The 24,483-nt window shown below is 43.9% G+C and overlaps 1 protein-coding gene across 1 annotated transcript in view; it reads left to right on the top strand.

Annotated features, from left to right (window-relative positions):
* Positions 1-535: 535 nt before the first annotated feature.
* CNMD (chondromodulin) overlaps positions 536-24,483 on the top strand; it is a 109,078-nt gene continuing 85,130 nt past the window's right edge. Inside the window, exons 1-3 of the mRNA XM_077483156.1 lie at positions 536-693; positions 5,951-6,091; positions 12,430-12,570. Of these exons, the coding sequence (XP_077339282.1) occupies positions 622-693; positions 5,951-6,091; positions 12,430-12,570 (354 nt within the window). The 5' untranslated portion in view covers positions 536-621. The remainder of the gene's footprint in view (positions 694-5,950; positions 6,092-12,429; positions 12,571-24,483) is intronic.

Genomic DNA, 24,483 nt, shown 5'->3' on the forward strand with positions numbered 1-24,483 from the left:
TACTTACACAGTGTGGCTCGTGAGAGAGCGTGTGTGGGTATCCCCTAGCTAAAGAGGCACCTGGAGGAGGGAAAAGTGGACAGAGTCGGCGGGGTACCACCAAAGGGGAGGTAAGGTCTGGCTCTGTGCATGGATAGGAAAGTATAATTTTTTATTTTTATTTTAACAAGTAAATGGTAGAACTTTTTTTCTATTTTAAGATAGAAAACAGTTTTATTATGGCTTGGAATCCTCTATAAATGTTCCTTATTTGGAGGCAGGCAATGATGTAGTTATGAGAAGAGTCCAGACATGAGGGAAGGGGCACCTTGGTGATGAATAGCACTGCTGTCTTCTTCCCTGACAACACCTGAAGCTCCACTAATAGGGAGGAACATTCCAGGTCTGGCAGTCAGAATGGAGCTGTGTGTATACAAGGAGCATTCCTGAGGTGGGATCCAGTGACCACACAGGGAAGGTGGGAAGGAGGGAGGATGGGGGGAAGGAATGGCCCCATGCTGGGAGAAGGAGGTGGGCAGGTGGCCGGGTGAGTGACAGGCACAGTCACGTGGTCCTCTCCTGTCCTGCACAGATCTCTGAGCTCCATCTGGGGGGGGATCAGACTGGGACCTGCACTACACAATGGCAGAGAGTTCGGAAAAAGTTCCTATAGCCCTAGCTGGACCTGAAGATGTGGAGCAGTGCCTTCCGCCAGTGAGTACCAATCTACACTGACAGCATGACAACTTTTAGCCTATGAGGATATGAACATCCACTTGGAGTTTGTCTGTGTACTTTGCTATTCATGTGTGCCAAGCAAGATCTATATTACCTTTGTTTCTACTTTTCTATTTAGAGTAGTTATGTTTTCGTTATTGTCAACAATACTATCTGTATTTTTTTCCCACCCATAGATCAGAGCAGCGTAGAACTATAAGTCCCAGCGGGCTGGATTTGCTCAGTGGTCGGGGGGCGCCAGGCTGTGTAGGTGGCACCTTATCTAGAACATGAAGCCGGCAGCAGTGAGAGTAATAAAATGGGATTATATGGAGAAGGAATGATGCTGTCATCTCCCCTCTCCCATAGGTAAAGGGAGATGGGGATTAGGCGGAGGAGACGTGGGATTCTGGAAGGTGTTTGATTTGTGTTTACTTCCAGAAAAAAAGGTTAATTAGATCATTTCCCTGCATACCTGCAAAGCTGGAGATTAGTGCGGCACACTGCTCTTATTAATATATGAACAGGCGGTGCTGGCAGTCCCAATGTGAGCTGCATTATCACAATGTGACAAACATGCCATGGTGCTGGCTGATTATGGTCATAGGATTGAAAATCCACACGTAAGCTTGCAGGCGTACTGCCAAGACCGCACAAAGTCCATTACAGCGCAGGCTTCCTGCTGGTGGGGGCTTCACAGGCGAACTAGGAACGTAGAGGATGGGGGACTACAAGTCCCAGCTATGACATACTGCCAAGACCGCACAAAGTCCATTACAGCACAGGTTTCCTGCTGGTGGGGGCTTCACAGGCGAACTAGGAACATAGAGGATGAGGGACTACAAGTCCCAGCTATGACATACTGCCAAGACCTCACAAAGTCCATTACAGCGCAGGTTTCCTGCTGGTGGGGACTTCACAGGCGAACTAGGAACATAGAGGATGAGGGACTACAAGTCCCAGCTATGACATACTGCCAAGACCGCACAAAGTCCATTACAGCGCAGGTTTCCTGCTGGTGGGGGCTTCACAGGCGAACTATGAACATAGAGGATGGGGGACTACAAGTCCCAGCTATGACGTACTGCCAAGACCGCACAAAGTCCATTATAGCGCAGGTTTCCTGCTTGTGGGGTCTTCACAGGAGAACTAGGAACGTAGAGGATGGGGGACTACAAGTCCCAGCTATGACGTACTGCCAAGACCGCACAAAGTCCATTATAGCGCAGGTTTCCTGCTTGTGGGGTCTTCACAGTAGAACTAGGAACATAGAGGATGGGGGATTACAAGTCCCAGCTATGGTGTACTGCCAAGACCACACAAAGTCCACTATATAGAGCAGGTTCCCTGCTGGTGGGGTCTTCACAGGAGAACTAGGAACATAGAGGATGGGGGATTACAAGTCCCAGCTATGCTGTACTGCCAAGACCACACAAAGTCCACTATATAGAGCAGGTTCCCTGCTGGTGGGGTCTTCACAGGAGAACTAGGAACATAGAGGATGGGGGATTACAAGTCCCAGCTATGCTGTACTGCCAAGACCACACAAAGTCCACTATATAGAGCAGGTTCCCTGCTGGTGGGGTCTTCACAGGAGAACTAGGAACATAGAGGATGGGGGACTACAAGTTCCAGCTATGACTTACTGCCAAGCCCGCACAAAGTCCATTATAGCGCATGTTTCCTGCTGGTGTGGTCTTCACAGGAGAACTCGGAACGTAGAGGATGGGAGACTACAAGTGCCGGCTATGATGTACTGCCAAGACCACACAAAGTCCATTATAGTGCAGGTTTCCTGCTGGTGGGGGCTTCACAGAAGAACTCGCAAAGTAGAGGATGGGGGACTACAAATCCCAGCTATGATGTACTGCCAAGACTGCACAAAGTCCATTATAGTGCAGCTTCCCTGCTGGTGGGAGCTTCACAAGAGAACTAGGAATGTAGAGGATGGGGGACTACAAGTCCCAGCTAGCATTCCCTGTTACATGCTGACACTACAGTCTGTGATGAGTCAAGTCTTGTCTGTTCCTATTTTATGTAAAGTATAATAGTTTAATTATCCGCTTATCCTAATTGTTTAATCTATGAAAAAATACACCAGTATATCTTTCTAAAGCTCACCACACACGTTGCAATCTGTGCAATCTTCATAAAGATGGCCATATGCAGTCTGATGATACAATTTCCTTTATCGTGGCCATACATCGATAATCCAACCAATCTGCGATTCGATCAAATCTGCAAAAAATTGAACAGCCATAACTTCCCCTCCGATCAATTTGATTGAGCAGATTTTCGATTGGCCAGGGTGGAAAATGATCAGTTATCAATCAGCAGCGCTGGGATACTTTGTTCATAAATCCAATTGTATTTCGAACAATCAGACTATGAGATTACATGGTGGAAACAGGGATGCAAGAGATTACTTACAATCGTAAAATACAATCGTATCTTAACTATAGGTCAAAATCCACTTCCCAGAGTGTGGCATATCAATCAAACGGGTTACTGACTACAGATCGCTTGTTCCAAAACGGGAAAGATCAATCAGGAAAATGTATTATTTATCAAAGTGTGTATGGCCACCTTTAGATTTACCAAAGCTATGAGGACATGCCTAACCTATCCAATCTATCTCTATACAATCAGGCGTATCCTTGCACTACATAGTTGATTGTAGATCTAAAGGAAATTGTACATTCAGATTTTATAGTATATGGTGAGCTTTAGATCCACCAAGAGGTGCCTGCCTAAAAGGATACAGATTGATTGGTTTAGGTATGTCTGTATTGCATAGTTTTGGTAAATCTGAAGTTGATTGTAACGTGTATGGAGACCCTAAGATTGTAGGATTATGTGGTCCTGTATGTACAAGAAGTCAGACCAGTAGTCTCTGACCGCTCAGGATCCATAGTGGTGTTGACTTTGTTTCCAATTGTCAGTCCTTAATATGCCCATCAGGTTGATAAAGAAACAGGGTCCAAATGGGTTACGTGCTTTGGGAAGTTTTATTAATACTAGTATACACCACTTTTTACAGGAGGAACCATACATAAATGGTTTTTAAGCCTTTGCTGAAATCCTCTTATCATTGAGTATTGATGTTTTAAAAAATATGTTTTTTTGTTCATGCTTTTAATTCTATGTTTACACTGGGATTGCTGTATTTGCTCTTTACTGTGTCTGTCTGATGACGATGATTATTATTAATATTGGTACTTATATAAAAACAATATACTCGCTGCAGTCTCTTATGATGTAAAACATCCCCAATGCATTGTATAGCAAGAAAGAATGTGAGCTTTGCCTAGACTTTAGGGCTCTAAAACAGAAGTTTTTATTCATGGCAAGAAGACAAGAAGAAGGCACATGGCACACCAATAGTAATGTGATTTTTTTAAGTATATCTAAATTCAAAACTTTTTTTTTCTTATTTAGGATTAAGTACGGTAGGGCTAAAACTGCTGATTTTTTTTTTTTGTTGCCATCTGTGTCTTATTAGGAAGATTTCCCTTCACTTCCTGTCCTGTAAACTCAACAGGAAGTGATATTATATCCTTCAAATGTGAGGGAACTTCCTGCAAATGGTGGTCACACTTGCATTTGATTTTTAATGTTTTGTCAATTGAATTTATTATCTGGAAGAAAAATACATTCGGAAGATCAAAAAGATTTTTTTTTTTACATGCCCTATATTTATCGGTCATAGCAGTTTATCTAGTTTCCTATGAATGGATTTTCTGTCTGGATTGATCAGAATCATTTTGATGGAATTAATCAGTTTTGCTCAAAATCAATTTTAATAATTCATAAATTAGATGATATTGTCAGTCAGATTCTGTGAAGAATCGTTTAGATTGCTACCTGTATAGCATGGGAACAAGTGTCCCCATTGGAGCATTTCCCCTGTATTCCCATTCTGGTGACCCTTTAAAATGTTGGTTTTACCCTCACTTTCATTCCCAGTGACATTGATGATCAGGACTATTAGAGTGGGTGAATCTCCCTAATGGGGACACAGACAGCTATTAAAAGTGGTCCTAACCCCTCCCCACTCTTTGCGAAAGTAAAAGAGAGTTTTCCCTTTAGTTTAGTTTAATGCTGCTTTTGATTCATGTGAGGTTTAAATTTTCATGATAGAGCGACTTTAGTATATGTAAACTATATAAAAAAAATGACATTTATTTTCTCCATTAAATGCCATGTAGCCCTGGTTCACACTGATGTGATTCGGATCACACTGAATCGAATGACTGGGGAAATAGCATTGGTCCCCCATTCACATAATGCAGCGCAGCTGCAATCCGACTGTGGGAAAGAATCCTGTGCTTCTTTAGTGCGATGCAGTGCGATTCTGTGGTCCATAGACTTAAATGGAAACACTTTCACATTGCTTATCTGTCCTATTTTCATATGATTCCAGCAGGTTTTCTTCCCCACCACAGAAATCGCAGCTGTATCCAAATCCCATCAAAATCGCTTCAAGTCGTACTGCAACTGCACTCACATCAAAATTGTACTGTATCAGTGTGTACCTAGAAAGTGTTTTTAAAATATGTGGCAGCAGAGTGACCAAGTGGTTAGTACTGCAACCTAACAGCACTAGGGTCGTTGGTTCGAATCCCAACCACAGCACTCCCTGCATGGACTCCACATGTTCTCCCTGTGCATGTATGGGTTTCCTCTGGGTACTCTGGTTTCCTCCTATAACCAAAGACATGTTAGTAGGTTAATAGGCTCCTATCTAAATTAGCCCTAGTATGCATCAATGTGAGTTAGGGACCTTAGATTGTAAGCTCTTCAGGGCAGGGACTGATGTGAATGTACAATATATGTGTAAAGTGCTGCATAAATTAGAGGCACTATATAGGTACCTGTAATAAATAAATATATCTGCATAAAAAATGTAGCTTTTCACTCAGTCAAACATCCTGTGTCCTTTCTGCCTCTGGATAGTTATCAGTTGGCATGGCTTCCTGCTATCTCGGTGGCCCTAGTTTATGTATGGGGACCTTGGATTGTGGGCTCGTTGAGGGTAGGGGCCGATGTGAGTGTGCAATGTACAGGGATAGGGACAATTATAGACACTCACTCAGGATGGACTGGTGTCTTTATTCAACCTTACTAACTTTGTAACTATATATTTCGGTGTAGTAATCTTATTTCGGACTAGCAATGTACGTTGTGATAATTCATAGGATTATATTATAATATGACATCTAGTATATATTGATTGTGTCTTCTCTGACTCCAGGCATACACAGCAGTGACAATGAAAGCAGCCAACAATGGGCGTCTACTGCGAATCGGGGCCGTGGTGCTGATCTCGGGGGCTCTTCTGCTTCTCTTTGGAGCCATCGGGGCCTTCTATTTCTGGAAAGTTAATGACAAGCACGTAAGTGACCATGAAAGCAAGAAGCACAATGAGCGTCTGTCCTTTCCTCTCCCCGTGCCTGCTCCTGAAGAGCAGATGTGAGAATCAGGAGGTCATAAGGTTTCTGCTGTAAAAGGAGCCTATTCACTTCACTTCCCAAATATCCGTTTTCTAAACGTACAAGACATCCTTCTATTTCAAACAAGGGATCCATCCTTGGAACACATCAGCCATAGTCAGCCACAGATCATTCTACCCTTGATAGGGAGATAAAAGATATCCGCCATATAAAATGGATGGCGAATGACTCTTTAACGCATAACTGTTTTCTAGCTAATGCGGCAATATTGGATAAATGAAATGTTGGTTTTACGCACTTAGACAAAAATGACACATTAGAGTTTATTATTTCTGGATTGTTTGAAAAGCAGATATAAATAAGATCATAATAATTTGCCTGACTATTTAACCTGCGTACAGATGGCTGTCTTAATTGGCGGAAATATAAATACATAAATTATTAAAATGGACCATTATGGCTGCAGTGGGGAAAGACGTGTAACTTGTCACGATAATTGGCTTTGGAGGAATAATTAACGTCAAGTAAAAAGCTGCCACTTTCCCTTTCCGTATGAAAAATCCGGTATTTAAAAGGATTTTTTTATTTTTTTTTCCCACTGATTGTGTTGTCCCATATAAAATGTGAACACTCTTGATGTGCCTTGAAGGGAGTTGTACAGGGATGGCCTGTGCTGGCTCCGCTGCTTATGGTCTTGTAGGCTGAGCTGGGGTCAGTGGTGACTGCTTGCAGACAAAAGCCCCTTTATGTCGGACTCAATCAGCTCTTGTATATCAGCCAGCTACTTCCCCCAGCACTACTTCCAACAGCAGCATGTCATGAATGCAGTCCACTATTTGTAGACCAGCCAAACGAATGTACGTTTTATCATTTCCGCATAGAGCTGCATTGACAGAACTTATAATATCATACAGGGCTTGTTGTTAAACTTATGTGGCTATTTATCAAATTATCAGCTGGCAGTACTAATTCATATGTCTGCTTAATTGGAAATGTTCACATTCAAGGACCTCATGGTATATTCTTGTCGCTGGTATAGGATGCATCAGCAGCATTAATGGCAATGTATTAGGTGTGAGTGTCATATATTCGTGCACAGTTTGTACCATACATTTAATTGGTATTTGATCCAATTAGTCACAGTAGCAAATGTAATGTGTTGTATTGGTAAAATCAGCATGGATAACAGCAACTATATGCTAATGAATTTATAACAATTCTTTATTTAATTTAAAGAATAGGTCATTGATTTGCATATCCTACATTATCATCTGAGTTGTGTTTAGTAATCTAAATGTGCAAATAACACAACAAAGCTCCCCACAATGCCCCCCCCCCCCCCCCAGGGCATCTCCGATTCTCCACCCCCTACAGTGATTCCACATCAGAGGACCCTGCTCCGCTGTATCCTCAGGCTTCTGGCCCAGAGGGTCCCTTGACTCCACCCCGACATAGGATCTTCCGGCACTGGAGCATTGCATGTTGTAGCCTCTCCTCAGCCAATTTGTCCATATAGCACTGGCGGGGCTGGTGCAAAGATTTTTGACACCCTAGGCAAAACCTAATTTCTCTGCCCCCCCCGGCTCCACCCCTGACTCCACCCCCTTTGCCCTGCCCATGTGTACCCCACCTTTTTAATGAAGCACCCATCAAATGCAGCCTTACGAGCGCCCATCAAACGCAGCCTCACCAGCACCCATCAAATGCAGCCTACCAGTGCCCATCAATGAAGGTTTGCTTGCTTCCATTCATTTAGGAGTCAGGGCACAAACACAGTTCTCCGCTGCCGCTGCACCTCTGACACTATGGGGGCTATTTACAAAATGCAAATCCACTTTGCACTGCAAGTGCACTTGGAAGTGCAGTCGCTCTAAATCTAAGGGGTAGATCTGAAATGAGTGGAAGCTCTGCTGATTTTATCATCCAATCGTGTGCAAGCTTAAATGCTGTTTTCTATTTTCAGTGCAAAGTGGATTTTCCTTTAGTAAATAACCCCCTCTGTGTGCCTGCAGATGTTGAGACTTAGTAGCTACAGCAGATCTATACATCCAATCTTTACCTTTACAGATTAAATCCTAGTACACACTAGTAGTTTTTTTTTTTTTTCGTTCAACCATGCAGGGCTGAATGAAAAAAGGTTGACCGCTCAGGAGTCGTTGCACTAACTATCCAGCGTTAGTACAGAGATCTCCCCTGCGGTGCTATTGTGCTCAGACAGAGGAGCAGCCTCCCCACCAGAACACTGCAGTCAGTGCTCTGCCATTGGCCGAGTGTGCCGATTGTGAGCAGACCTTTTTCGGTCATGCCCCTTCGACAGAAGCCTCTTCCCATTACTCCTCTCTCCAAAATATGTAGAGAGGTAGCTGTTCGGGACTCTCGCTCCTCATTGGCTGAGACAGCAGAGGAGAGGAGACAAACAAGCAAAACTTCCACTTTTGGGTGGAACTCCATTTTAAGTAGCACTTACGTGTCTTGTCACTTCCCTAGCTTGTGTCTGGGCAGTGAAAGGAGAAGCAGCAGGCTAATGAGCTAATCTGTCTCTGACTTATCTCCACCAAGCCTGGACTGGGACAAAAAAGGCGTGGGCATTTTAGACTAAGCAGCCGATTTTTCCAGGGACCGGTTGGGAAAGGGGGGCAAGTATGTGTGTCCGCCATACTGTAATGTAAAGGGGCACTGTGATATAAAGGGGACTGCACTTTAAAGGGCCACTGTAATAATTACAGTGCCCCTTTACAGTGTAGTCCCCTTTATAGCACAGTGCCTCTTTACATTACATTCCTCCTAGCAATCACAGCCCCCCATCACAGTGGCCCTTGCAGTCATGTTACCCCCCTTTTTCTCTGTAATCACAGTGCCCCCTTTTACTCTCTGCCTCCCCTGCACAGCAGGGCAGAGCACCTTCAGGGGGGCAGAGGCAGGAGTCAGCCTATGTGTCCTCTCCAGGGTCTCCCACTCCACCCAATGATGTCATCCTATCAGCAGGGCAGGGGGCAGAAGGAGCTGCAGATCTGGATCATATTAACAAGCAAGTGATTACCCGCTTGTTAATATGAACAGACTCCCGCTCTCTGTACTGATCTCCAGCTCCTCCCGCCCTCGGCTCTGCTGATAGTATGACATCATTGGTGGGGCATGAGAGCCAGGAAAGGAGACACAGGCATGGCCACATAGTGAGAGGTGAGCGACGACCGCAGTCTGTGCTAGCCCTGTTCGGACTACGGTCATTGCTTACCTCCTGCTGTGCAGCCCGGTCATAAACGGGCTATGGCCCCTGGAGTTGGGGATTCCTGAAGTAGCCAGCTCTTGTTAGGACATGCAGCCCTGGAATACCAGACAAATGCTTGGTGTGCCTTATGTCCAGTCCAGGCCTGATTTCCCCCCATCAATGTGCATTTTTACACTCAAGAAGGTGATAATTGTTTCAGTCTTGTTATAAAATCTCTATTTGACCTGGCCTAAAAAAAGAAAAGAGGGAAGAAAAGGTGTTAATTGCAGGTGTGCCTCTTCTATCAGTTGGTAAAGTCGAAAGGAATCTATAGTGGTCCCTAAAACACACAGCATTTTTCACCAGTTTTTGTCTCTAGTAACTAGCTTTCTATTGTCTACAAAAAAAAAACATACCCCCCCCCAAAAGAAAGACGTAATAATTATAATATTTTTGTACTCTTTGTACTTTTGTGCCTATTGCTTGGGTAACCTGCTGGTCACCAATAGTTTGTTGCTAGTGGTGGAAACAACTTGCAGGCTTAAAAAGCCTCTGTACTGTTGTCAGCACACAGTACATGCTTCTATCTAAGTAAGCAGTGTCTACACATAGCTTGGGGATGTCCTCCACAGTAAGCAAACTAATCTTACTACAGCCTGGCCTGGGGCTGAGCTAAGCCAGAGCCAATCACATGTCCCGTGACATCCCTCATCTTTTTTAAGGTCGTTCAAAGTGTATTGGAGCTGTCAGTCAAGGATCTGATCCCTCCCAAGGCGTTGGTGGAAGGATCAGATGCGTGACTGACAGCGCCACTCTGCTTTGCATGGCTTAGGGGTTGAGTTGATGTCACAGGACACATGACCACTCTTGCTTAGCCCTGCCCACAGCCCAGACCAAGCTGAAGAGAAAATAGTCATGTGACCCAATTTATACATAAGCTAATTTATTGTTGGATACCTAAAGCTCTTTACATGTGAATCAGTGGCTACTGGTGTACTCCATCACTTAGATGTGGCAGTACTGTCAGGGTTTGAAGCCACTTTAACCCTGAAAATGCTTGAATGCACAAACGCACATAAAACAAAAACAAAAAACTCCAAAAGCGCTTGAAGAAGCTCATTCTCAGGTGTGAACCTAAGAGTGGGCATAAGCATCAATCAAACTTACAATCTGACACTCGATACAACTCAAATAGTAGAAATTACTCAATCCCTGTTCACACTATTGCTGATGCACAGCAGCACAACGCACAGCAAAGCAGTGACATGCATACAGTGTGGTGCACTGCCATTGCTGATCTGTGTACTCTGACAGCATGGTCTCCCAGCTGTCTGAATACAATAGTGCAACGGGGAGGATTCCCCCATCCACTTCAAATGTGCAGATGGGATACCCAGATTCATTTTTGCGCTCACCCCACTCGTTAAAAAAAAAATAAAAAATTACACATGTATGGCCTGCTTTGGGCAGCAAAAATAAATGTGCGGTGGATTTATTTTTTTCTACAAATGTTGCTTCTCATTCAGAATTGCTTGTTTTTCAGTTAAGTATTACTCATAGATGTATCCCATAAATGACCTGTTGATAAGCATTGTCATTATAGCGTGTTATATATCTGAAAATGCAGAAAACATTGACATTATCTATATTCCCAATGCAGTTCATGTAATGATTTGATCAACATATTTTTCAGCCAGAACAAATGAGTCAGAAACATGTTTCATTAGAATAAATATTTTGCACAGCAGGAATGTTCCAAATAAAACAGAAGTTTTAGAGTTGGGGAGCAGTTTTTACACTTTTTTATGTTCAGTATTCCACAAAAGTGAGTACACCCCTCACATTTTTGTAAATATTTTATTATATCTTTTCATGTAACAACACTGAAGACATGACACTTTGCTACAATGTAAAGTATTGAGTGTACAGCTTGTATAACAGTGCCAATTTGCTGTCCCCTCAAAATAACTCATCACACAGCCATTAATGTCTAAACCGCTGACAACATAAGTGAGTACACCCCTAAGTCAAAATCTCCAAATTGGGCCCAAAGTGTCAATATTTTGTGTGACCATCATTGTTTTCCAGCACTTCCTTAAATTTCTTGGGCATAGAGTTCACCAGAGCTTCACAGGTTGACACTGGAGTCCCCTTCCACTCCTCCATGACGACATCACAGAGCTGGTGGATGTTAGAGAATTTGCGCTCCTCCGCCTTTCGTTTAAGTATGCCCCACAGATGCTCAATAGGGTTTAGATCTGGAGACATGCTTCACCAGTCCATCTCCTTTACCCTCAGCTTCTTTAGCAAGGCAGTGGTCGTCTTAGAGGTGTGTTTGGCGTCGTTATCATGTTGGAATACTGCCCTGTGGCCCAGTCTCTAAAGGTAGGGGTTCATGCTCTTCTTCATTATGTCACAGTACATGTTGGCATTCATGGTTCCCTCAATGAACTGTAGCTCCCCAGTGCCGGCAGCACTCATGCAGCCCCAGACCATGACACTCCCACCGCCATGCTTGACTATAGGCAAGACACACTTGTCTTTGTATTCCTTACCTGTTTGCCGCCACACACGCTTGACACCATCTGAACCAAATAAGTTTACCTTGTTCTCATCAGACCAGAGGTCATGGTTCCAGTAACCCATGTCCTTAGTCTACTTTTCTTCAGCAAACTGTTTTACATTGTTTACACTGTTATACAAGCTGTATACTCACTACTTTGCATTGTAGCAAGGGATGCAGACCCTGCATTTTCCCCATTAGAGCACTGCAGTACAACAGTTGATCAATAATGAAAAAGTCACTCCCATTCGGATTTACTCTGCAGACAACAAACAGCTTTTTATTCAGAAAAGAAACAGGTAGGGATCTGCTACAAACTTTGATACAATCCTTGATCACCCAGAGGGGGTTATTTTCTTGTCGACAAAAGTGGAAGCACTCTTTAAAGCAGCATACTGAAACCAAGGTGTATATTTAAATATAGACATGTAAGTGAGCTCTGTCAATTTTGAGGGTCGTCAGTGTAAATTATAATCTTTAAAACATGATTGTTTTGATCTCTTGTTCAGGTTTACAATGTCCACTACACCATGAGCATCAATGGCAAAATACAAGAAGGTTCAATGGAAATTGATGCTGGGAACAATCTTGAAACATTCAAGACCGGCTCTGGTAGTGATGAAGCCATAGAAGTGCATGACTTCCAGATTGTAAGTATAGAGTACTTGTGTGTAGGAGTCTTTGGGTCTGTAGGCACAGTGTACGGGTCCTAAAGATGTATCTACATCAGCCATTTTAAGACCCCTTTCACACTGGAGTGGTTTTCAGGTGATTTAGCGCTGGAAGTAGATTTGCTGGTGCTCCTAGGGATCATCAAAGATTTGGATATTTTTTTTGTAACCTAACCCTGACTTGTACTTCTCAACAACATTGTCCCTTACTTGTTTGGAGAGTTCCTTGGTCTTCATGGCAGTGTTTGGTTAGTGGTGCCTCTTGCTTAGGTGTTGCAGACTCTGGGGCCTTTCAAAAAGATGTGTATATATAATGACAGATCACGTGACACTTAGATTGCACACAGGCGGACATCATTTCACCAATTATGTGACTTCTGAAGGTAATTGGTTGCACCAGAGCTTTTTATGGGCTTCAGAACAAAGGGGGTGAATACATACGCACATGCCAATTATCAGTTTTTTTTATTTCTGAAAAATAGTTTTATGCATATGATTTTCTAATTTTACTTCACCCACTTAGACTATTGTGTTCTGATCCATCACATATAATTCTGATTAAAAAAACATTGAGCTAAAGGCTGTAATGTAAAAAAATAGGTAAAAAGGCAAGGGGGTGAATACTTTTGCAAGGCACTGTATACTTAGCCATGGTAATGATTATTAAAGTCCTGCTTGTTGTATTTGTCTGTGTAATGATCAGGCAAACCACTTTATAAGTAGATAGAGAAGGAAAGGGTGGGCAGGATAAGCTGTGCTTACATGTCATTCCCTATCACGTTGACAAAACTGATTGACTACCCACTCACACACTGATGCCGCGTACACGCAAGTGGAATGTCCAACAGAAAAAGTCAGACGGGAGCTTTTCATTGTATATTCCGTTCGTGTGTATGCCTCATCAGACTTTTTACATCAAAAATTCTGACGGACCTAAAAATGGAATGTGTTCTAAGTATTTCTGACGGGAAAATCACTCATCTGTATGCTGTTCCAGTGGACCAAAAATGCTTTGAAGCAAGTACGAGACGGAGGCTATTGGTTACTGGCTATTGAACTTCCTTTTTATAGTCCCGTCATACGTGTTTTACGTCACCGCGTTCTTGACGGTCAGACTTTGGTGTGATCGTGTGTACGCAAGACAGTTTCAACGGAATTCCATCGGAACTCCGTCGGAAAAACCTTCAGAGTTTATTCCACGGGAAAACCGGTCGTGTGTACAGAGCATAAGGCTGGCCATACATTATACAATTTTCTTGTACAACTTTCCTTTAGATTTACCAAAACCATATAATATAAGGCCAAACCTAAACACTTTCAATTTGTATGCCATCAGACAGGCCCTTATACTACATAGTTGAAGGTAAATCTAAAGAAAATTGAATAAGAAAATTGTATGGTGTATGGCCAGCCTTATGCTCTGTAGTGGCTCCAAGTGGCTACAGCTGCAGTAATGTCACCCTTCTAAAGGATATAATACTGCCAATTAACCAGTTGAATTGCCAACAGGTAATAAACTATGTTACAAGGGGTACTGTGGAAAATAAAAATAGCATTTGACAGACTACGGCATAGATTTCCTCTTTTCTCTGGAACATAGTTCAACTTCAAACAAGACTAAAGCTAGCCATGCACATATACATTAACTTTGTTTAGCCTGTGGATTGGTCAAGAGAAGTCTGATAGATCTCGCTATTTATGCTAAACCGCATAGATGAGAGAACCTCTCCAGCTGTCACAATGCCTAAACAGTGACTGCATCTGATTGCATGTAATCAGTGGGTTAAACCAACATTTCTTTTTCATACATCACAGGACACAGAGCCACAGTATTTACTTAATGGGTTATATAGGCACCACTAGGTGATGTGCACTAGCATACCCTAGACAGGAAGTTTAGCCTCCTATATAACCCCTCACCTTACTGGGAGTACCCCAGTTTTTTTGCAAGTGTCTTAGGTGTTGGTCACGAGTGAAGATGTGCTGTGCTGCACTCCGCTGGAGAAATCTTTGCTGGGGGAAGCGATGCAACTGGATCCATTCAAAGTGCCTTTTCTAGGCCGAATTGAATGGTACCCAGGCCTCATGTCCAAAGAAACAAGGTTTTGCCTCTAACGCTTCTCTTTTTAGAGAGCTGGACCCCGGGATCCAGTATTTGTTTTTTTCAGCCATATTTTCCAGGCAGGGTGCTTTACAGGTCCAGGAGTGTGGATCCCCCGATAACAAGGGGCCCCGGTTCCTGAAGGTTTTTTAACGGAGCCCACCGTGAGCATTGAAGATTGGGTCTGTTACCACAGAACCCTGCAGCTGGATAAAGTAAGGGAGATTCCTAAGGAATTTTTCTAATTCTTGTGGGTTTTCTCCTTTAAGTAAAATGTTGCTATGCCTAAAGTCGCCACCGGGAGCTGTCAAGAGCACATACCTGATTCCATGCTTGTCAGTCTCGTCTCTGTGTCACAAGCCACAGGCTTCCTCCGAGCCCAAGCTCCAGGTAGGATGTGTGAAGGGGGGCGTTTTCTTTTCAGGAATGTCACTCCACAGCTACCTTCAGTTTAGAGGCCATGGGGCAGTCGGTGGTATGCCACACCGCCTCCCGCTGCCACCATTACGGCAGCTCTTCATCCACCAGTCCTACTCTCTCCTCCACCCCAGCCTCCCCCCCCCTGCACATGAAAAAGACAGGGGGGGGGCGGAAGAGGTGGTCAGAGGAGAGGGGTGGAATATTAGCGCGACATCGGCGTGGTTTAACGCCCACAATGCGGGCTATACAAGGCTATAAAAGTGCACTCTTGCAGGTGCACACAGCTCAAGGAGAAGATTGATGGCATGTGAGTGTGAATGACAGACATTTCCCAGGCAACATTTACTTAGCATCAGAGTGAGCCTTGATAGCAGCAGCAGTTGCTGGACTATTTTGCTCAGCAGTGGGTGCATTTCTGGTAGTACCTTTGCATTTGTGCTTGGCATTACGGGCAGAAGGAGACGTACAAATACCCCAAGAAATAGGGGCTCAAAGGGATCTCCCTCAGGCTCTGAGGACCCCCCCTCAAAGTTTGCTTGATGAAGGAGCACGGCCATCAAACAACCTCAGTCTGTACGCTCACGAAACCGGTCGCACCCACCTCATGATGTCATCTCTCTACGCCGGCGCTCCAGACTTCGTTCTGCTTTGAACTGCGCTCCACGGCTGGCGTCTGTGCCACTTCCTGGCCGCTAGTGGCTACAGCGCCTCAGCTTGATGGACTATCAGATGACCACATCCATGCTCAGCTTTTAAAGTGACTGAATGCTCATAGATCACATCCAAAATGTGAGTTGCCTCTATTAAATAAGTTTTTATAATTAAAGTGTATGTTATCTCTATACCCAGAGGTACCTCTTCCATTGTTTTTTTTCTCAGACTTTGGAACATGGTTTCTGTTCTTCACTGATGGCAGCCCTGGATATGGAGCTCCTGGTTTTAAATGCTTTCCTTTGTTCTACTGGACAGTAGCTTTTATATTTATAATCATACGGATTGTAACATAATATGGACTCTCACTCATATAATTGGATTTTTGGTTTCAATTGGTGAGAGACTGGTGGACATTGGGAAAAATCTCTGACCCTGTTTTTGTGCATTTACTTGTGTACAAAGATGAGGGATCCTGGACATAGATATGTTTGCATCCAGGTTCAACAACAAGATCGACAACTTTGTGTTAAGAACAAAGGATCCACTTACATGCGGGACAGATGCGTTGGTGACTCAGTGGGATCAGTTCTCACTGATTTATGCATTCTCTCCTTTTCTGTTGCTACCACGATTTCTTTGCAGGATCAAGCAAGAAAATAAGTCAGTGCTTTTGGTGGCCCCAGCGTGGCCCAGAAGATCTTGGTACACATAAATAGTAAAGATGGCGGTAGGGCCCCCATGGACCCTACCATCACGTCCAGACCTGCTATCGCAGGGACCAGTGTTCCATCCTACATTACAAATGCTAAATTTAACGGTTTGTCTATTGAAACCCACATTCTGAAGAATCGTGGGCTCTCAGGCTCAGTAATTTCTACCTTGATTAATACAAGGAAGCCAGCTTCCAGAGTCATTTATTATAGAGTCTGGAAGGCATATGTCTCCTGGTGTGAATCCAGGTGTTGGCATCCCAGGAAGTATGTCATAGGGAGAATCCTTGTTTTTCTGCAAATGGGGTTAGAGATGAAGCTGGCCTTGAGTACTATCAAGGGCCAGGTCTTGGCCTTGTCAGTATGCTTCGCATTCTTTGGTCCGAAGTTTTATACAGGGGGTAATGCGGCTTAATCCACCGGTTAGAGCTCTCCTGAACCCTTGGGACTTGAATTTAGTTCTGTCGGCATTACAGAAACAGCCTTTTGAGCTGTTACGACATATTCCCTTGGTCCTTTTGACAAGGAAGCAAATTTTTTCGGTAGTTATTTCTTCTGCAAGAAGGGTATCAGAATTGGCAGCCCTTTCTTGTAAAGAGCCATATTTAATTATTCATAAGGATAGAGTAGTATTGCGTCCTCATCCTAGCTTTCTACCGAAGGTGGTTTCAGGTTTGCATCTAAACCAGGATATTGTTTTGCCTTCATTTTTTTCAGATCCCTGTTCTACGGAAGAAAGTCACTACATTCTCTGGATGTAGTGAGAGCAGTCAAAACCTATTTGGAAGCGACTGCTCAGATTCGCAAAATGGATGTTTTGTTTGTGTTGCCTGAAGGTCCTAAAAAAAAGGACAGGCAGCGTCAAAATCTACTATTGCTAAGTGGATTCGACAGGTAATTGTTCAAGCTTATGGTTTGAAGTGGAAAGTTCCACCTTTTCAAATCAAAGCGCACTCCACCAGGGCTGTTACTGCTTCATGGGCAGTGCATCACAAGGCCTCCATGGCTCAAATCTACAAGGCCGCAACTTGGTCTCCAGTCCATACATTCACCACATTTTATCAGGGGGATGTGGAAAGGCACGGGGATATCGCCTCTGGGCACAGTGTGCTGCAGGCAGCGGTACAAGATCCTCAGGTCTGATTGCACCCTACTTTTGTTTGTGCCTCCCTCCCCTCAGATAGCATTGCTCTGGGATATTCCATTCAGTAAATACTGTGGCTCTGTGTCCTGTGATGTAGGAAAAAGAAAATAGGATTTTTATAACAGCTTACCTGTAAAAATCCTTTTCTTCGAGTACATCATGGGACACAGGGGTCCCTCACCTCTTCTAATATAAACTGAGGTACTCTCAGTAAGGGGAGGGGTTATATAGGGGGCTAAACTTCCTGTGTAGGGTGTGACAGTGTCCTCACCTAGTGGTGCCTATATAACCCATTCAGTAAATACTGTGGCCCTGTGTCCCGTGATGCACTCGAAGAAAAGGATTTTACAGGTAAGCTGCTATAAAAATCCTATTTTTCCACCCAGTTCCTTTGACAAAAGTCGCTTGAAAAATCAGCTTTTGTCCAGTGGGGTGGTATTGAGAGGACCACCTATGGCTCGAATTTCATCAAGAATCAGCTGAATTGGACAAAATTTTAACCATCTATGGTTAGTGACACTCCAGCCCAAACTTGGTTTTGGATAAGGAGTGGGAGGGTTAAATCTTTTGCTGTTCTTTTTTTGCTGCCTATGGCCTTATGAGAGTAGATTTCCTCTTACTTCATTTCATAGTTATATCCAACACATAGATGTGAACTGAACTCTGCCGTGTATTATTTCAATAAAGTTCTCTTAGAGATTCCACCATATGTATATTTGAGCGCCATCATTTAACATTTATAGTCTGTGCACTGGTGAAATACGTCCAGTTAGAAATCTCAATATATCTGGATGCAGGCAGCCTTTCCTTCAACCTGCGGAGGAAATATTAAACTAGTAAAGTAACATAACTAACATCAGCTGTCTGAAAATACCTCGTAGTTTGTAGGATCTGTCATTCTCTCACATCTCAGAGTGCTCCGCAAGCAGTTATGCAAATACTGACTTTCCCAAAATTGCCTGTAGGCTCCATGTCTATTCCCACTATGAAGAATCGGAGATAGTATGGAGGGGGCTGTAAGCTCTGGACGAATAAGAGAAACACAAGTATGGGCTGACAGCAACCCACTACACAATTTACATTGCCATTTTATCGTTTTCCACAGGGTCATTGCATATAGAAATCTAAGGTAGCAAGTGAAATTGGTCATTGAACTGATGTATCTATTAGCATCGCCACCATGTTAGAAAGTCCTTCTTACTATCATACCTTTACATGTACCATGTAACCCATTGCAGCCCTAATTATTGAATCTTCCCACGTGTCAGATGGGTTTGTTTACTTCCTGAAGCCTCCCTGAATGCTGAGTGAGCTCATCTGTTTCTGCTTGATTTGGCACCAGTGATATTAAGATTTCTATGGCAGGTTTGAATCTGACTGGTGGCTGTGAGGAGCTTCAGAGATCTGACACTTTGATGGTTTTCAGTATGGAAGAAGCACCACGGAACTTTCAGTGGGTGTGTTTGGGAATGTGTTAGCATCCCAAGCAGGTTTTCGCAAAAGAGTTTCCCAAACAACCTACCAAAGGCACTGATGTGGACTGGTGTATTGCAGAAATGCTTACGGAAAACGTACGCAATGCAAAGATGGTATGCGCTCCTCATATGCATTTGAAGGTATAGCAAATCCACATATGGTCCAAGTTTGAATTGTATTGTAATTGTACTGTCTGCCCTACTGTTGTAAAAGTGCTGCGCAAACTGTTGGCGCTATACAAGTTCTGTATAATAATAACAATCTACATTTTTGTATGTATAGGGGTATCTACTTAACAATATGGGAATGGTTTTACTAGCCCCTATTTTAACCACTTGCTGCCCCCCATATAGCAAAATGGCAGCAGCAAAGTGGTTTAAATAACCTGACTGGGCGTCATATGACGGCGCGCATCGTGGGGATCATTGTTGCAGTGTGTCAGTCTGACACACCGCAAGTACGATCTCGGTAAAGAGTCTCTGACGGAGACTCTTTACCACGTGATCAGACGTGTCCAATCACGGCTGATCACAATGTAAACAGGAAAAGCCATTGATCGACTTTTCCTCAGTGCAGTGCAGCCCCTCCCAAGGATGCCCACACTGGACCACCAGGGATGCCACTAGGACCACCAGGGATGCCACTAGGACCATCAGGGATGTCACCACCAGGTATGCCACCCTAGACCACCAGGGATGCCAATCAGTGCCCACAATGGGCATCACTGATTTGCAGGCATTACTGTTTGGCACTGATTGGCATCCATCAGTACCATACATAACAGTACATCAGTGCCACCTATCAATGCCCATCCATGCCCATGCGTGCCGCCTATCAGTGCCCATTCGTGCTGCCTATCAGTGCCCATCTGTGCTGCCTATCCTTTCCCATCCTTGCCGCCTATCCTTGCCCATCCGTGCCGCCTATCCATGCCCATCCGTGCAGCCTCTCAGTGCACATCCGTGCCACCTATCAGTGCCACCTATTAGTGCCCATCAGTGCCCCAGTGCTGCATATTAGTGTCCATCATCAGTGCCCATCAATGCCACCTCATCAGTGCCACCTCATTGGTGCCACCTCATCGGTGCCCATCAGTGCCGCCTTATCAGTGCAGCCCCATCAGTGCCCATCAGTGAAGGAGAAACCTTACTTATTTACAACTTTTTTTTAACAGAAACAAAATTTTTTATTTTATTTTATTTGTTTAGCAGAAAATAAAAATCCCAGAGGCGATCAAATACCACAAAAAGAAAGCTCTATTTGTGGGAACAAAATTATAAAAATTTAGTTTGGGTACAGTGTAGCATGTGCAATTGTCATTCAAAGTGCGGCAGTGCTGAAAACTGAAAATTGGTCTGGGCAGGAAGGTGTATAAGTGCCCGGTATTGAAGTGGTTAAAGACTAACGCCATCCTTTGCACCATATTACATGGTGACAGCAGCTGTCACTTTTGAAATCAGTGTGGCTGTGCAAGACTCCACCTACACAGCCGTGTCATTTATTTAACCATATGTACATAAATGAACCACAGTGGGTATAGAAAAGAATCACCCACTTTATAGTAGTCACATTTTGTTGCTTTGCAGCCTGAAATTAACCACTACAGATCCGCGCTATTGCCAAATGACGGCATCAGCGCGGACCTACATTTCCGGGACTACGTCTATTGACGTCGTCCCGGATACGAGCGGCCTGCGCGCCCCCTGAGGGGCGCGCGCGGCGCGCTCTGTGATCGGCGAGTCCGTGAGACTCGCCTGATCACCGATCCGTGCAAGGGGTCGATCCTGACCCCTTATCACGTGATCAGCTGTCAGCCAATGACAGCTGATCATGTGATAGAACGGAGCCGGTAATCGGCTATTATTCCTCCTCGCGCTGACAGCGCGAGGAGAGAAAAAAAAAGCCGATCACCGGCGGCCGTGATCGGGACATCAGTCCCGATCACGGCCAGCAATACAGCTGACCACCTGCCCCCTGCCAGTGCCCACCTGCCCACCGCCGTGCCATCCTGAATAAAAGTAAGTGCCCCCCATCAGTGCCCCCCATCAGTGCCCATAGTGCCCACAGTTCCACCTACAGTGCCACCCACAATGCCACCCACAGTGCCATCCAGCAGTGCCACCAACAGTGCCACCCACAGTGCCCACAATCTGCCTCAAAGGTGCTGCGACCCAGTGCCGCCCATCAGTGCCCAGCAGTGCTGCCCATCAGTGCCCAGCAGTGCCGCCCATCAGTGCCCAGCAGTGCCACCTATCAGAGCCACCTATCAGTGCCACCTATCAGTGCCCATCAGTCCCATCTATCAGTGGTACCTATCAGTGCCCATCCGTGCCACCCATCCGTGCCACTTATCCGTGCCACCCATCCATGCCATCTTATCTGTGCCCATCTTTGCCCATCAGTGCCGCCTTATCTGTGCCCATCGGTGCCGCCTTATCTGTGCCTATTAGTGCCGCCTTAACTATGCCTATCAGTGCCCACCAGTGCAGCCCATCAGTGCCCACCAATGCAGCCCATCAGTGCCCACCAATGCAGCCCATCAGTGCCCACCAATGCAGCCCATCAGTGCCCACCAATGCAGCCATCAGTGCCGCCTAATCAGCGCACTTCAATGAAGGAGAAAAATGACCCGTTTGCAAAATTTTATAACAAACTATTAAAACATGATTTATTTATTTTTATTTTTTTGCATCTTTTTTTGTTTGTTTAGCAAAAAATAAAACTCCGAGCTGTAACTAAATACCACCAAAAGAAAGCTCTATTTGTGGGAAAAAAATGATAAAAATTTCATTTGGGTACAGTGTTGTATGCCCGCGCAATTGTCATTCAAAGTGCATCAGCGCTGAAAGCTGAAAATTGGTCTGGGACTGAGGGGGGTTTAAGTGCCCAGTAAGCAAGTGGTTAAAGCAGACACAGTTTGTTGTATCCAGCTGTCTTTACCCCGTGCAACTTTATAACATCCAAGTGAAAGATAAAACACCCACATGTCAAAAAAAAATAAAAAATGACTGAGTTGCAAAAAAGATCACCTCCTCCTAAAAATGACTTTTGGCTACTCAGGTGTAACTAATCAATGCACACAAAGCCATTTAATGGCACACAAAGCCATTTGACTTTCAACTATGATCAGCTGTGGTCATTTTCATTAGCTCAGCATGAAAAGAGCTTTCCTGTAGCATTTCACTCCCTAATAGTACAACTGAAGCAATCAACTATGGGTGTCAGGGCACAGTCGTTGGGATCTCCGGGATAAAGTTGCGGACAGGCACAAGTCAGTAGATGGATACAAAAAGAATTTCAAAGGCTTTATCAATGCCTAGAAGCACAGTGATGTTTATTATTAAGTGGAAGGCATTTGGTACAACACAGATTCTTTCTGGATCAGGACATTGCTCCAAATTGGATAAAGGGACCAGGAAGAAACTGGTCAGAGAGGCTATCAAGAGGCTTACAGCAACTCTGAAGCAGTTGCAGGAATGTATAAAAAAGATTGGTCATTGTGTACATGTGGCAACAATATTACAAATTCTCCAGAAATGTGGCTCTTATGGGAGGGTTGCAATAAAAAAGCCACTCCTCAAGAAAAGGACCCATGCAGTTACGACTGAAAAAGGGGTTCTGATCAGATTCGGGGTCTAAAATTTAATTATTTGGCCTCAACACCAAACCATATGTCTGGTGGAAATCCAATACAGCTCACCATCCAAGTAACGCCATTCATACAGTAAAGCATGGAGGTGGTAATATCCTATCATGGGGTGTTTCTCTGCAGCAAGGACTGGAGCACTTGTCAGGATAGAAAGAAAAAATCATGGGGCAAAATATCACCAAATTCTTGAGGAAAATCTACTGCCCTCTGCCATAAAATTGTCAATGGGAAGAAGGTTTACCTTCCAACATGACAATGACTCAAAGCCCACAGCAAAAATTACCACACATTGGTTGAAGGGGAAAAGGATGAATGTCCTTGCATGGCCTAGTCAGAGCCCAGACTTAAACCCAATTGAAAATCTATGGAATGACTTGAAGACTGCAATCCACAAATGATCACCATCAGATGTAACTGAACTTAAAGCAGTTCTGCAAAGAAGATTGAGCAAATATTGAAAAGTCTAGATGTGCAAAGTTAGAAGAGACATATCTGAACAGACTAAAGGCTGTAATTAATGCAAAAGGTGGTTCAAGAAAATACTGACATAAGGGGGTGATGCTTTTTCCAACTCAGTGATTCTGTTTTTGAATATTTTACATTTTTTTCTGAAATGTTGGTGTTATATCTTTCACTTGGATGTTATAAGGCTCGGTTCACACAGCGGGCGGCACGACTTGCAGCGCCGCGACCTGCCGCGACCTGCACGCGATCAGCGGCGACTTGCAAAACGACTTCTGTATAGAAGTCAATGCAAGTCGCCCGAAGTCGCCGCAAAAGTAGTACAGGAACCTTTTTTCTAAGTCGGAGCGACTTGAGTCGCTCCTATTAGAACGGTTCCGTAATACAGAACGGAGCACGACTTGTCAGGCGGCGAAGTCGCCTGGACAAGTCGCCCCTGTGTGAACCGAGCCTAAGTTGCACTAGTAAATACAGCTGGATAAAACAAAAGCTGTGTCTATTTTCATTTCACATTTCAAAGCAACAAAATGTGATTATTTTAAGGGGGGGGATTCTTTTCTATACTCACTGTATAAGTCCCATCTGCCAGCACAGCAGACAGACTTTTAGTTTTCAGTGGAACACTGGTGCAGTAATCACTGCACTTGGAGAGAAAGTATGTGGGCATAGGACACACTTCTGCCACACCCTCCTTAAAGGAGAATTTTATAAAAAAAAAAAATGATTGGTTAACCACTTAAGCCCCGGACCATTTTGCAACTAAAGGACCAGGCCCCTTTTTGTGATTCGGCACTGCATCGCTTTAACTGACAATTGCGCGGTCGTGCGACGTGGCTCCCAAACAAAATTGGCGTCCTTTTTTCCCACAAATAGAGCTTTCTTTTGGTGGTATTTGATCACCTCTGCGGTTGTTATTTTTTGCGCTATAAACAAAATAGAGCGACAATTTAGAAAAAAAAATTAATATTTTTTACTTTTTGCTATAATAAATATCCCCCAAAAATATATAAAAAACATTTTTTTCCTCAGTTTAGGCCGATACATATTCTTTTACATATTTTTGGTAAAAAAAAATCGCAATAAGCGTTTATTGATTGGTTTGCGCAAAAGTTATAGCGTCTACAAAATAGGGGATAGTTTTATGGCATTTTTATTAATAATTTTTTTTTTTTACTTGTAATGGCAGCGATCAGCGATTTTAATTGTAACTGCGACATTATGGCAGACACGTCGGACAATTTTGACACATTTTTGGGACCATTGGCATTAATACAGC

Source organism: Lithobates pipiens, unplaced genomic scaffold (genome assembly GCF_037356315.1).
Source record: "Lithobates pipiens isolate NorthernLeopardFrog02 unplaced genomic scaffold, aLitPip1_a1.2 Scaffold_16, whole genome shotgun sequence".
NCBI classification, from domain to species: domain Eukaryota; kingdom Metazoa; phylum Chordata; class Amphibia; order Anura; family Ranidae; genus Lithobates; species Lithobates pipiens.